Source organism: Mustelus asterias, chromosome 18 (assembly GCF_964213995.1).
Source record: "Mustelus asterias chromosome 18, sMusAst1.hap1.1, whole genome shotgun sequence".
Classification (NCBI taxonomy): domain Eukaryota; kingdom Metazoa; phylum Chordata; class Chondrichthyes; order Carcharhiniformes; family Triakidae; genus Mustelus; species Mustelus asterias.
In genome coordinates, this window is record NC_135818.1 from 25,838,140 (window position 1) to 25,852,925 (window position 14,786).

General features: G+C 43.4%; 1 protein-coding gene and 1 pseudogene across 1 annotated transcript in view; one reads left to right on the forward strand and one right to left on the reverse strand.

Moving 5' to 3' along the window:
- Positions 1 to 3,136: 3,136 nt before the first annotated feature.
- rtf1 (RTF1 homolog, Paf1/RNA polymerase II complex component) overlaps positions 3,137 to 14,786 on the forward strand; it is a 68,033-nt gene continuing 56,383 nt past the window's right edge. The window contains exon 1 of the mRNA XM_078233574.1: positions 3,137 to 3,480. Within this exon, the coding sequence (XP_078089700.1) occupies positions 3,403 to 3,480 (78 nt within the window). The 5' untranslated portion in view covers positions 3,137 to 3,402. The remainder of the gene's footprint in view (positions 3,481 to 14,786) is intronic.
- LOC144507436 (U2 spliceosomal RNA) lies at positions 6,888 to 7,090 on the reverse strand (annotated as a pseudogene).

A 14,786-nucleotide genomic window follows, 5' to 3' on the forward strand; every position in this document is an offset into this window, starting at 1 on the left:
TGTCTGGATTATCCTCTCTCTCTCTATTCTCTGGCTTATTTTCTCTCTCTCTATTCTCTTGATTGTTCGCTCTCCCTATTCTCTGGATTATTTTCTCTCTCTCTATTGTCTTGATAATTCTCTCTCCCTTTTCTCTGGATTATGTTCTCTTTCTATTCCCTGGATTATTTTCTCTCTCTCTATTTTCATAATTATTATCTCTCCCAATTCTCTGGATTATTTTCCCTCTCTCTCTATTCTCTGGATTATTTTCTCACACTATTCTCTGGATTATTTTCTTTCCCATTTCTCTGGATTATTTTCTCTCTCTCCGTATTCTCTGGATTAATTTCTCTCTCTCTATTCTGTGGATTATTCTCCCTCCGTATTCTCTACATTATTCTCTCTCCCTATTCTCTGGATTATTTTCACACTCTATTCTCTGGATTATTTTCTCTCTCTCTATTCTCTTGATTATTCTGTCTCACTGTTGTCTGGATTATTCTCTCTCTCTCTATTCTCTGGATTATTTTCTCTCTCTCTATTCTCTTGATTATTCGCTCCCCCTGTTCTCTGGATTATTTTTTCTCTCTCTGTTGTCTTGATAATTCTCTCTCCCTTTTCTCTGGATTATGTTCTCTTTCTATTCCCTGGATTATTTTCTCTCTCTCTATTTTCGTAATTATTCTCTCTCCCTATTCTCTGGATTATTTTCTCTCTCTCTCTATTCTCTGGATTATTTTCTCACTCCATTCTCTGGATTATTTTCTCCCTCTCTATTCCCTGGATTATTTTCCCTCTCTCTATTCTCTGGATTATTTTCTCTTTCTCCCTATTCTCTGGATTATTTGCTCTGTCTCTATTCTCTGGATTATTTTCTCTCTCTATTCTCTGGATTATTCTCTATCTCTATTTTCGTAATTATTCTCTCTCCCTATTCTCTGGATTATTTTCTCTCTCTCTCTATTCTCTGGATTATTCTCTCTCCCTATTCCCTGGATTATTCTCTCTCTCTATTCCCTGGATTATTTTCTCTCCCTCTATTCTCTGGAGTATTTTCTCTCTCTCTCTATTGCCTGGATTATTTTCTCTCTCTATTCTCTGAATTATTCCCTCTCCCTCTATTCTCTGGATTATTTTCTCTCTCTATTCTATGGATTATGTTCTCTCTCTATTCTCTGGATTATTCTCTCTCTCTATTCTGTGGATTATTCTCTCTCTCTATTCTCTGGATTATTCTCTCTCTCTATTCTCTGGATTATTCTCACACTCTATTCTCTGGATTATTTTCTCTCTCCCAATTCTCTGGATTATTCTCCCTCTCTATTCTCTGGATTATTTTCTCTCTCTATTCTATGGATTATTTTCACACTCTATTCTCTGGATTATTTTCTTTCTCTATTCTCTGGATTATTCTCTCTCCCTATTCTCTGGATTAAAGACTATTTCCTCGGGTGGATGGAGCTATTACGAGGGGGCATAACTATAGGGTTCGTGGTGGGACATACAGGAAGGATATCAGAGGTAGGTTCTTTACGCAGGCAGTGGTTGGGTATGGAATGGACTGCCTGCAGTGATAGTGGAGTCAGACACTTTAGGAACATTTAAGCGGTTATTGGATAGGCACATGGAGCACACCAGGATGATAGGGAGTGGGATAGCTTGATCTTGGTTTCAGATAAAGCTCGGCACAACATCGTGGGCCGAAGGGCCTGTTCTGTGCTGTACTGTTCTATGTTCTATTATTTTCTCTCTCTCTATTCTCTTGATTATTCTCTCTCCGTATTCTCTGCCTTATTTTCTCTCTCTATTCTGTGGATTATTTTCTCTCTCTCTATTCGCTGGATTATTCTCTCTCCCTGTTCTCTGGATTATTTTCTCTCTCCCTGTTTTCTTGATTATTCTCTCTCCCTATTCTCTGGATTATTTTCTCTCTCTATTCTCTGGATTATTTTCTCTCTCTCTATTCTCTGGAGTATTTTCTCTCTCTCTATTGTCTGGATTATTTTCTCTCTCTATTCTCTGGATTATTCTCTCTCCCTATTCTCGAAATTATTCTCTCTCCCTATTCTCTGCATTATTCTCTCTCTCTATTCTCTGGATTATTTTCTCTCTCTCTATTCTCTTGATTATTCTCTCTCCCTGTTCTCTGGATTATATCCTCTCTCTCTCTACTCTCTGGATTATTTTCTCACTCTATTCTCTGGATTATTTTCTCTCTCCCTATTCTCTGGATTATTTTCTCTCTCTCTCTACTCTCTGGATTATTTTCTCACTCTATTCCCTGGATTATTTTCTCTCTCTCTATTCTCAGGATTATTTTCTCTCTCTATTCTCTGGTGTATTTTCTCTCTCTCTATTCTCTGTATTATTTTCTCTCTCTCTATTCTGTTGATTATTCTCGCTCCCTTTTCTCTGGATTATTTTTCTCTCTCTATTCTCTGGATTATTTTCTCTCTCTCTATTCTCTGGATTATTCTCTCTCCCTATTCTCTGGATTATTTTCTCTCTCTCTCTATTCTCTGGATTATTCACTCTCCCTATTCTCTGGAGCATTTTCTCTCTCTCTCTATTGTCTGGATTATTTTCTCTCTATTCTCTGGATTATTTTCTCTCTCTCTATTCTCTGGATTATTCTCTCTCTCTATTCTCTGGATTATTTTCTCTCTCTCTATTCTCTGGATTATTCTCTCTCCCTATTCTCTGGAGTATTTTCTCTCTCTCTCTATTGTCTGGATTATTTTCTCTCTCTATTCTCTGGATTGTTTTCTCTCCGTATTCTCTAAATTATTCTCTCTCCCCATTCTCTGGATTATTTTCTCTCTATTATCTGAATTATTCGCTCTCTCTATTCTCTGGATTATTTTCTCTCTCTATTCTCTAGATTATTCTCTCTCTCTATTCTCTGGATTATTTTCTCTTTCTATTCTCTGGATTATTTTCTCTTTCTATTCTCTGGATTATTTTCTCTCTCTCTATTCTCTTGATTATCCTCTCTCCGTATTCTCTAAATTATTCTCTCTCTCTATTTGGTTTATTTTCTCCCTCTATTCTGTGGATTATTCTCTCTCTCTATTCTCTGGATTATTTTTCTCCCCTTCACTTATTGTGATGACGTCATTCCGTATGCTAATTAGGGGCTCCGTCTCTCCCGCACATGCGCAGTGGCGGTCTCGGGTTATTGTGCGACTGGAGCCTGCGGCCTGCAGCGCGGCTCTGACAGCAGAGCCAGCGGCCCCAGTCCGGCCGTGCCTTGCCCTCTGATCGCGGGGCTCACTGTCGCAGTCCGTCGCCACCCTCTTTCCACAGCGACTCTTCGTCTGTCAACCCGGTTTCGCCGGATTTATTGTGTGGCTCCCGGCCCGGTCCGGTCCAAGTGTCCGCTACCGGGGCCCACTTCCCGTCCCTGCACCCGGCCCCGCCATGGTGAAGAAGCGGAAGGGTCGGATCGTCATCGACTCGGACAGTGACGACAGCGGCAGCGAGGAGAACCTGGACCAGGTGAGGGCCCGAGGTGGGCGGAGAGACATCAGGGACAGGGAGAGGGCAATGCTAGGGGAGGAGGGGGGGGCAGGGAGAGGGCAATGCCGGGGGAGGAGGGGGGGGGGCAGGGAGAGGGCAATGCCGGGGGAGGAGGGGGGGGGGGGCAGGGAGAGGGCAATGCCGGGGGAGGAGGGGGGGGGCAGGGAGAGGGCAATGCCGGGGGAGGAGGGGGGGGGCAGGGAGAGGGCAATGCCGGGGGAGGAGGGGGGGGGGCAGGGAGAGGGCAATGCCGGGGGAGGAGGGGGGGGGGCAGGGAGAGGGCAATGCCGGGGGAGGAGGGGGAGGGCAGGGAGAGGGCAATGCCGGGGGAGGAGGGGGGGGCAGGGAGAGGGCAATGCCGGGGGAGGTAGGGAGAGGGCAATGCCGGGGGAGGAGGGGGGGCAGGGAGAGGGCAATGCCGGGGGAGGAGGGGGGGCAGGGAGAGGGCAATGCCGGGGGAGGAGGGGGGGCAGGGAGAGGGCAATGCCGGGGGAGGGGGGGCGAGGAGAGGGCAATGCCGGGGGAGGGGGGGCGAGGAGAGGGCAATGCCGGGGGAGGGGGACAGGGAGAGGGCAATGGTGGGGGGTATGGAAAAGTAATTGAGGAAGCAAAGGGCGGTGGTGTGGTTGGGGGAAGGGAATGGTGGGTGTGTGGTTGGGGGAAGGGAATGGTGGGTGTGTGGTTGGGGGAAGGGAATGGTGGGTGTGTGGTTGGGGGAAGGGAATGGTGGGTGTGTGGTTGGGGGAAGGGAATGGCGGGTGTGTGGTGGGGGAAGGGAATGGCGGGTGTGTGGTGGGGGAAGGGAATGGCGGCGGTGTGGTTGGGGGAAGGGAATGGCGGCGGTGTGGTTGGGGAAGGGAATGGCGGGGGTGTGGTGGGGGAAGGGAATGGCGGGGGTGTGGTTGGGGGAAGGGAATGGCGGGGGTGTGGTGGGGGAAGGGAATGGCGGGGGTGTGGTGGGGGAAGGGAATGGCGGGGGTGTGGTGGGGGAAGGGAATGGCGGGGGTGTGGTGGGGGAAGGGAATGGCGGGGGTGTGGTGGGGAATGGAGTGGTGGGGGAAGGGAATAGGTATGGATTGGTGGGCATGAGGGGGAGATGGTGGGGTTGGAGGACGTGGGGAAAGGGAATGTGGGGAGTGGTAGAGGGTGACAGTTGTGGGAAATGAACCAGTGCAATTGATGATTGACAGGTGGGCGATGGGGGGTACATCTGGCATGACTGGCGTTGTGGTTTTTTGAGATCATTTAGAGGGACAGGCAGACGCTAGGGTAGACTGATTGTCGGATTGATTATGACCTTACCTCATGGTCCCTTTTGAGATTGAAGGTGTCCACCCATGAACTCTTGTTGTGAATGACCTACATTTCCTAGCGTTTGGAAGAAACACATCATTCACATGTTTGATCTAACTGGCTGTAGGTCAAGCAATATTTCTGTTTAGCAATTCTAATCCTTTTAAACCCCTCCATGGCCTCACCCCTCCCTATATTTCTGTACAAGCCTTTGAGATATCTACCATCATCTAATTGTGGGATATTGAGGATCCCTGATTCTAATCACTCTACCATTGCTGCCATCCTTCATCTGCTGTAGGCCCTAAGATCTGACATTTTCTCCCTTAACTTTTCCACCTCTATCTTGTTTTCCTCTTTTAAAATGCTCCTTAAAACCTGCCATCTGACCTATTATCTTCTTATGTGGCTCAGTGTCGTATTTTATTTTAAAATGCTCCTGTGAACAGTGTTGAGATGTTCAATTACGTTTAAGGTGCTGTTTAAGTATAAATTATTCTTGAATGAGCGAGATGATTGAATTAAAACATCAAAAAAAATGAAAGAAGTTTGACAGGGCAGATGCTGAGAAAATGTTTTCCTGACTGTGGAATCGAGAAGATGTGGTCACAGTCTGAAAAGAAAAGGTTGGCTATTTAAGACTGAGCTGAGAAGCAATTTCTTCATTGAGGGTTGTGAATCTTTGAAATTCTCTACCCAAGGAGGTTGTGGATGCTCAGTTGTTGTGTACTTAAAATAGAGGTTGATAGATTTTTTGGGACAGTGCAGGAAGATGGAGCTGAGGTAGGTCAGCCATTATCTTGTTGAATAGTAGAGCAAGCTCGAGGAGATAGAACAGTACAGCACAGTACAGGCCCTTCGGCCCACGATGTTGTGCCGAACCTTTCCGAAACCAAGATCAAGCAATCTTGGGGCAGCACGGTAGCACAGTGGTTAGCACTGCTGCTTCACAGGACCTGGGTTCGATTCCCGGCTTGGGTCACTGTCTGTGTGGAGTTTGCACATTTTCCTCGTGTCTGCGTGGGTTTCCTCCGGGTACTCCGGTTTCCTCCCACAGTCCAAAGATGTGCAGGTTAGGTTGATTGGCCATGCTAAAATTGCCCCTTAGTATCCTGAGATGTGTAGGTTAGAGGGATTAGTGGGTAAATATGTAGGGATATGGGGGTAGGGCCTGGGTGGGATTGTGGTCGGTGCAGACTCAATGGGCCAAATGGCCTCTTTCTACATTGTAGGGTTTCTATGATTTCTATCCCACTCCCTATCATTCTAGTGTGCTCCATGTGCCTATTCCAATAACTGCTTGAAAGTTCCTAAAGTGTCCGACTCCACTATCACAGCAGGCAGTCCATTCCACACCCCAACTACTCTCTGAGTAAAGAACCTACCTCGGACATCCCTCCTATATCTTCCACCACGAACCTTACAGTTATGCCCCCTAGTAACAGCTACATCCACCTGAGGAAATAGTCTCTGAACGTCCACTCTATCTATCCCCCTCATCATCTGATAAACCTCTATTAAGTCGTCTCTCAACCTCCTCCGCTCTAAAGAGAAAAGCCCTAGCTCCCTCAACCTTTCCTCATAAGACCTACCCTCCAACAGTGCTTTCACATCCTTACAGTGAGGTGACCAGAACTGCACACAATATTCCAAATGTGGTCTCACCAAGGTCCTGTACAGTTGCAGCATAACCCCACGGCTCTTAAATTCAAACCCACTGTTAATAAACGCTAACACACTCTAGACCTTTTTCACGGCACAGATAAATGGCAAGCTGTTCCAATTTCTTTGTGTTTTGTTTTGAGGGCCTCTCTTCTTACAGTGCATTTCTACCTGTGGATTTGTCCAAAGATCTATACTTGACCCTCTGCTTCTTCACCCACATGCTGCCCTTTGGTGACCTCTTTCCAACATATCAGTCACCCAGGTCTCTCTCTATGCCTCTGTTGCCTCTTATCAGACTTTTTAAAAATACTTTTCCAATTCAATCAAATCAAATCCAATTCAAAGTCTCAACAAGTTGAGACATTTCAGATCCAGGCTGACAAGACAGGGCAAGCGACCAAATCACCCTGTCCTGGGCCTGATCTCCATGAGCCAAGTTGATTGGAGGAGCAAAGCAACACCTCCTCCAAGACTTGAGCTCATTTGCATCTTAGCCAAAAGGCCGAGATGCAGCTTTTAAAAATTGCTTCATATGAAACATATGAAGCTTCAATGTAACCCAATGACCTCAACCAAGTGCAGCATCCAATCCATACTACACTTGATCTTAGCCAAAAGGCCGAGAAGTGAGATGCATAAATTCCTCCAGTGAAATAGTGGGACGACTGAAGCCATTGTCTTTGGCTCCACCACAAACTTTTAACCATTTCCACAAATTCCATCCCCCTTCTCTTGTTCCAGGTTAAAGCTGACAGTTTGCCATGTCTAAGTTGTATTTGATCCAGAGCTGAGCAGATCCTATACGCCACAGACACTGCCTGATTTCATCTTTTGAGTGGGCCTGGTGGCACAGTGGTTAGCACTGCTGCCTCACTGCACCCAGGGCCCAGTGACCTGGATTTGATTCCCAGCTTGAGTCACCGTCTGTGTGGAGTCTGCACATTCACCCCGTGTCTGCATTGGTTTGCTCCTGGTGAGCCGTTTTCCTCCCAGAGTTGGAAAGACATTCTGCTTAGGTGCATTGGCCATGCTAAATTCTTCCTCAGTATACCCGAACAGGTGTCGGAGTGAAGCGACTAGGGCATTTTCGCAGTAACTTCGTTTCAGTGTTAATGTAAGTCTACTTGTGACTAATAAATAAAAACTTAAACTTTTCCTCAGCCCATCTGCTGTTGAAACCTTCATTAATGTTTTTTGTCACCTCCAGACTTGACTAATTCCATCCTCCGTGCTCTGTCCATTTCAGTTCATGATGTGGACCTGTGTTTAACCTGTGCTTAACCCTCTCTCCACTCTCATTGTCTGTACCTTTAAGACTTGATTACCTGTAAAAACTCTCATTCCAACCATTATCTTGTAAATTGAGTTTGTGTCTATATATGCCCTGTTTGTGAACACAACTCCCGCTCACCTGATGACGGGGCGGTGCTCCGAAAGCTTGTGGCTTGTGCTACCAAATAAACCTGTTGGACTTTAACCTGGTGTTGTGAGACTTACCATTTCAGTTCAGCCAGTATCCTTCTATCCGTATCCTATCCTGCACCACGTCCACACAGTTGAGTCTTCACTGATGCTTCAAATTAATTATTTCTTGTGTTTAAAACCCTTCATGGCACCTCGAGCCTTACAACTCTCCTCCCTCCCAGACCTTTCAAGAACTTGTGTTCCTCTGATACCAGCCTCACCTACTTCCACACATTTTTTGCCCCACCATTGAGGCCAACTGCTTTGGCCTCAACCTTTGGAATTCCTTTCCTAAAACCGCTTAACTCATTAGCATATCTCATTAAAACTCACTTCTTTAACCAGTCCTTTACTTGTTCCTCTCAATCTCTCCTCCTTTAGCTTGGCACTCATTTCTTTCTTTATCCCTCTGAACATCCTTGGGATTTTTTTATGTTGAAGGTGCTGTATTAAAGGTTTTGTCTTGCTGTCTGTCAGATGGTATTAGATGAGCAGAAATCTCTAATTAAATATTGGGAGGAGTAGAACCATTATCTTTGTACCCTATTTCCTAGCCACTGACTTCATCTCTCTGCCCTGCTCATTGTCTTGGGGGTAAACCAGGCTGTTGCCTCGTTTAATAGGTCATCCTATTTGACCCTGAGCTCAGCTTCTGATCCCATATTCTCTCCACCAAGGCATGTACTCTCTAACATCACTTACGTATTCCTTTTTTCTTTAAATCCATCATTGCTGGTCTGTACCCTTCAGTCTAGGCATTAAGCATTAGAACTCCCTCCTAAATGCTCCTCCTTCGAGGGGCTTTTGGTCACCTGTCCTAATCTCTCTGTGGCTCCATGCCAAATTGTCTGATTACGCTCTATGTCCCAAGTGTCTTGGGACATTTTACTATGTTTAAAGGTGCGTGTTGTTTCAATGCAAGGTCCTTGCATTGCATGCAGTATTATGCCTCACATCTGTGGTGGGTAAGTTGTTGGAAGGTATTTTGAGAGACGGGATCTACAGGCATTTAGAGACGCAAGGACTGATTAGGGACAATCAGCATGGTTTTGAGTGGAAAATCATGTCTTACAAATTTGATTGAGTTTTCTGAAGGGGTAACCAAGAAGGTAGATGAAGGCAGTGCAGTTGATGTTGTTTACATGGACTTTAGCAAGGCCTTTGACAGGGTACCGCATGGTAGGTTGTTGCATAAGGTTAAATCTCACGGGATCCAAGGTGAGGTATCTAAATGGATACAAAATTGGCTTCTTGACAGAAGGTGGTTGTAGAGGGTTGTTTTTCAAACTGGAGGCCTGTGACCAGCGGTGTGCCTCAGGGATCAGTGCTGGGTCCACTGTTATTTGTCATTTATATTAATGATTTTAATGAGAATATAGGAGGCATGCTTAGTAAGTTTGCAGATGACACCAAGATCAGTGGCATAGTGGACAGTGAAGAAAGTTATCTCCGATTGCAATGAGATCTTGATCAATTGGGCCAGTGGACTGACGAATTCTGGTCACCTCACTATAAGAAGGATGTGGAAGCGCTGGAAAGAGTGCAGAGGAGATTTACCAGGATGCTGCCTGGTTTGGAGGGTAGGTCTTATGAGGAAAGGTTGAGGGAGCTAGGGCTGTTCTCTCTGGAGCGGAGGAGGCTGAGGGGAGACTTAATAGAGGTTTATAAAATGATGAAGGGGATAGATAGAGTGAACGTTCAAAGACTATTTCCTCGGGTGGATGGAGCTATTACAAGGGGGCATAACTATAGGGTTCGTGGTGGGAGATATAGGAAGGATATCAGAGGTAGGTTCTTTACGCAGAGAGTGGTTGGGGTGTGGAATGGACTGCCTGCAGTGATAGTGGAGTCAGACACTTTAGGAACATTTAAGCGGTTATTGGATAGGCACATGGAGCACACCAGGATGATAGGGAGTGGGATAGCTTGATCTTGGTTTCACATAAAGCTTGGCACAACATCGTGGGCCGAAGGGCTTGTTCTGTGCTGTACTGTTCTATGTTCTAATAGGGAGTTGATATAATTGCGCAGTTGGTGTTACGTGAGATACATAAATCCAGTTTGAGGCTGAATTTGTATTTATTGTAGCTTTGGAAATGTGTTGAAAGTGATGCTGTGTGGTTACTTTGGGTTCATTTGGTAATATTTGAATGCACAATGGTAACTAACCCATCCACAATGCTGGAAGTAAAGGTGACAAGTGTTTTTTTTATTGCCACCCTGTTCTGATTTTTCTTTTCTGAAGAAATTATTGCTTTGGAGAACTGCGGTTTTCTAGCACCTCTTACACATGAGCTTTGCTTGACCCGTGAGAGGGTTGTTGGTTCCTGAGTCATATCTGATGTCCATATACACATACACTGGACTTACATGTGTAATGATAACAGGAGCCCATTGTACCAATTACATACCATCGGCACTTGTGAAATCTATGCGGCATTGGCTCCAGATTAACTGTTTGATCTGAATGATCAGTCGTTACCAGCTGTTTGTGAGTTAGAGATGTGTTAGCTTGCTGAGTTCTCTCATGGAATCTGCAGCAACTGATTGTGTATCAGAAATAGCTGATGAGGTATTACAGCTGATAGCTTAGGAAAGATTGAAAAAGTTGTTTCTTTGGATAAAGGAGTCTTCAGATTCCTAGTGTAATGGGGTGTTAATAAACTCTAAGACTTGTTGTTGTATCTGCTGGAGGTTTTGGGCTTGGTTCAGTTGCCTCAAATCATGTCGAGAGTTTGCGCTCCAGTCCAAGATCCAAGAGCAGTACCAAGAGGGTGCTGTGGGGTCACGGATGCCACCTTTTGGATGAGATGTTTATGGTTGAGATCCTGTTTCCCTTTGAGCAGTTCAAGTGGATATTACAGATCAAATTGGTGTTACATGAAGAGCTAAATGCTCTCTGTTGTGGCCTTGTCTTTTTCTTTCATAACCAACAAAACCAGATTAACTGGTCATTCATTCATTGTGGGTATTTCCTGTTTTCTGCTAATTCTTCTGTTTCTAGGAGACATAAGCCATCAGATTTCCTATGCTCACTGTTAATGGTCAATTGACTGAACAAGGGACACCCACATCATTAGGGAAATGTGACATTACACTGTACCATTGGGACTTTTTTTTCAGGCAACTTTCCTCATTGTTAATTCCCTACCTCTGATTAATTAAAGTGTTTGACTCAGTTAACAAATGGTGTCAGCAGTCAGTGTTAACATCACTAGCACATCTCCTGTAATGTTGATTGTACACTGTTCCCTAACCATGTTCCCAAAAAGTAATACCGGAAGCATGTATGGCGCATGAGGAAAAATCAGACAACTTCACCATATGATAGGCCATTCAACCCATCATTTCAGTGCTGGCTTTACGGCAACAACCTAATATTCAGAATCACAGAATACTACAGTGCAGAAGAGGCTCTTTGGCTCATCAAGTCTGCACTGACGCATGAAAGGCCCTGACCTGCCCACCTAATCCCACTTGACAGAATCACAGAATACTACAGTGCAGAAGATATTTATCCAGCCTTTCCTTAAAGGATCTCTGCCTAACCACTCAAAACATTCCAAGCTGCCAAAAACCCTTCAGTGTAAAGAAATCTCTCTTAACTTATCGCCTCACTCTGTGGTAAATTTCAGTAGATGACACCATCACCAGAGGAAACTTGTTCACTACCAAAACTGTTGATCAATTTCCTCTTTGTTTGTTCAAGTGGGAACAGTCTTGTATCTCAAGTCTCTCCTCTTAACAATAATTTCTCATCCCTGGAATCAACCTGGTGAACCTATACTGTCCATGCTCCATTGCTTTGACTTGGTTTTTAGGTTGGAAGTACCCAAAACAGCACCCTGACTATTACCAAGTGCAAATTTCTTGCTCCCTCTTTGCTCTTGTGCTTTTTGCCCCTGTTTTTATATAAATAGATGAAGTGGATGAAGCAAAACTCTTAATATCACTTGCAAATTTCCCTTGACACAATACATTTAGAATGTGGTCTATCGCGCTTTCAATATTTTTCTGTTGCTCTTTGTGTTTTTCAATCTCTCTTTAGCCTTTCTTTCTGTGTGTCTTTATTTCCCCACTTCTAAAAAGGAACAGAGTAGATCTTTCAGCCCCTGACACCTGTGCCAGGAGAATAGAGTCCAGGTGGTTGGTAATGGGCCCTGCTCTCCGCTGCTTAGACCTGGCACTAATTCTTACTTTCCTTTAACCTTTTCCCTCTTTCATTCTGCTTTCATTTCACACTCAATAAAACAACGTAAATACTGTCTAGATAAAGGTTTTCAATTCATCTTCTTGCTTTTCTTGATTTTGGGAAATAATAGCAGAAACTGCTAGAATCAAAAGGAAAACATTGAACTGATTGAAGGTTAAAAGATAAAGCTTAATCTGAAAGCATGTCAAAGTTTATGAAGGGCACTGAATAAAGGTACTTCATAAATAACATTGTGGAGTCAGTGTAGGCAAATATAACAGCTAGTTACATACTCCACAAACAGCAATGAGATAATTATCAGTTGATATGTTTTGTTAATGGTAATTGAGGGAAGAATGTTGGCTGGGACCTGGAGAACGTCATCTACCGCTGTTGGTTATAGTACACCTGCCCAATCACCGACTTTTCAGAGAGTCTGACATCTTCTAATAACTTTAAGGGATCAAAAGAAAATGGATAAATGTTATCAATTTTGAATGCGATTTCAGAAACTGAAGAGATAAAAACTCAAGTTTCAGCTCGCTTTCATAGAGTTGAATAGAATGTCTAGCACGGAAAACAGGCCATTCAGCTCCAATTCCAAAGATGTCAGCCTTTCACCACATCTTTCTGTTTCATTTACTCTCATGTATTTCTCTAGTTTCCTTTTGAAAGCATCTAAATTGTTTTCTTTCTGCGATAGCAAATTCTGCATTGTAACTCCTCTAAATAAAAACATTTCTCCTTATTGAATTCGTTAGTATCTATCTTGTAATTATGGACCCTAGATTTGGACTCACATCTATTCAACCTGTTCACAATTTTAAAGACACCTAAGAGGTCAACCCAGGCCTTCTCTTTTCTAAAGAAAAAATGCCCAGATATGTTCAATCCCTCTGCTTTCATGCCATCCCTGTAAATCTTCCTTGCACTTTCCCCAGTACTTCTAGTAATATGGAGACCAGAACTCTGTTTAATACTGAATACAGTGTAACCAGGATTGAATAAAAGTTTAACATTTAAATCCCATACTCTTGAAATAAACTCCAGTACTTTGTTAATTGCTGACCTGCAATGCTGCTTTTACAAACAAATGAGTTAGGAGCAAGTGTAGGCTATTCAGCCCCTTGAACCTGCTCTGCCGTTTAATAATGGCTGATCTGACTGTAAGCACAACCCTACATTTCTGCCTAACCCTGAGAACTTTATGCACTCTTGTTAATCAAGAATCTATCAAGTTCTGACTTAAAAACATTCATAGGTTCTGCTTCTACCAGCTTTTGAGGAAGAGTTCTAAAGACACTCAAACCTCAGAGAAAAAAATTCTTCTGATCTGTCTTAAATGACTGATCCCTATTTTTAAATAGTGACCCCTTGTTCTAGATTCTCCCACAAGAGGAAACATCCTCTCCACATCCACCCTGTCAAGATCCCTCAGGATCTTAAAGGTTTCAATCAAGTTGATTCTTACACTTCTAAACTCCAGCAAATACAAGTCCTAACCTGTCCAACCTTTCCTCATAACACAACCTGCTCATTCCTGGTATCAGTCTAGTAAACCTTCTCTCTAAACTGCCAATGCATTCACGTTAAATAAGGAGACCAGAGCTGTAAAAGTACTCCAGAAATAGTCTTCACCAGTGCCCTATTTCTGTAATAAACTCTTCTCACAATAAACAATAACAGATAATTGGATTTCCCAGATCCCTTTGCATCTGAGTTCTGCAAACTCTCACCACTTAGATAAGTTTTTTTATTCTTCCTGCCAAAATGGACCATTTTATATTTGCCCACATAATACTCCATTTACCTGATCAATGTCCTCTTCACAAGTTACTTTGCTACCAATCGTTGTGTTGTTAGCAGATTTTGCAAACATATGTTCAGTTCCTTCATCCAAGTCATTTATATAAATTGTAAAAAGTTGAGACCCCACACTGATCCCTGTGACACACCATTCATTACGTTCTACCAACCAATTACCCATTTATGCCAACAGTTTCCTGTTAGCTGGTTAATATCCATCCATGCCAATGTGTTACCCTCTACACCATGAACTTTTATGTTCCACAATAAAATTTGATATGGTGCATTATCAAATGTCTTCTTGAAATCTTAAGTACAGTACATCCACCCTTTATGTGCAACACATGTGACCTGTTCAACAAACTCCAATAAATTGGTTAAATATGGCTTCCTTTTCACAAAACCACTATGCCTGATGGTCATTAATTTTTCTGAGTACATCTTTAATAATAGCTTAAACATTTTCCCTATGACAGATGTTAGGCTAACTGACCTGTAGTTTCCTGCTTTCAGTATTCCTCCCTTTTTGAGTAAAGGAATTACGTTTGCTATTTCCCAATCGAATGGCACCTTCACTGAATCTAGAGAATTTTGGAAAATTAAAACTAATGCATCAACTATTTCACTAGCCACTTCTTTCAAGAACCTAGGATGAAGTCCATCTGGGCCTAGGGATTTTAATTGTTCACCTATATCATTAAGTCCAGTTTTTGATAATCAGCTTCTTGTTTTTGAAAGAATAACTGGCATTTCTGTTATTGAATTGCATCACATCACATTTATCTGTTAAAGTTCAATTGTTACTTAACTGTTCAGCCAACAAATTTCTTGTGTCCCTAGCCACACTGGCTATACTACCCAAGCT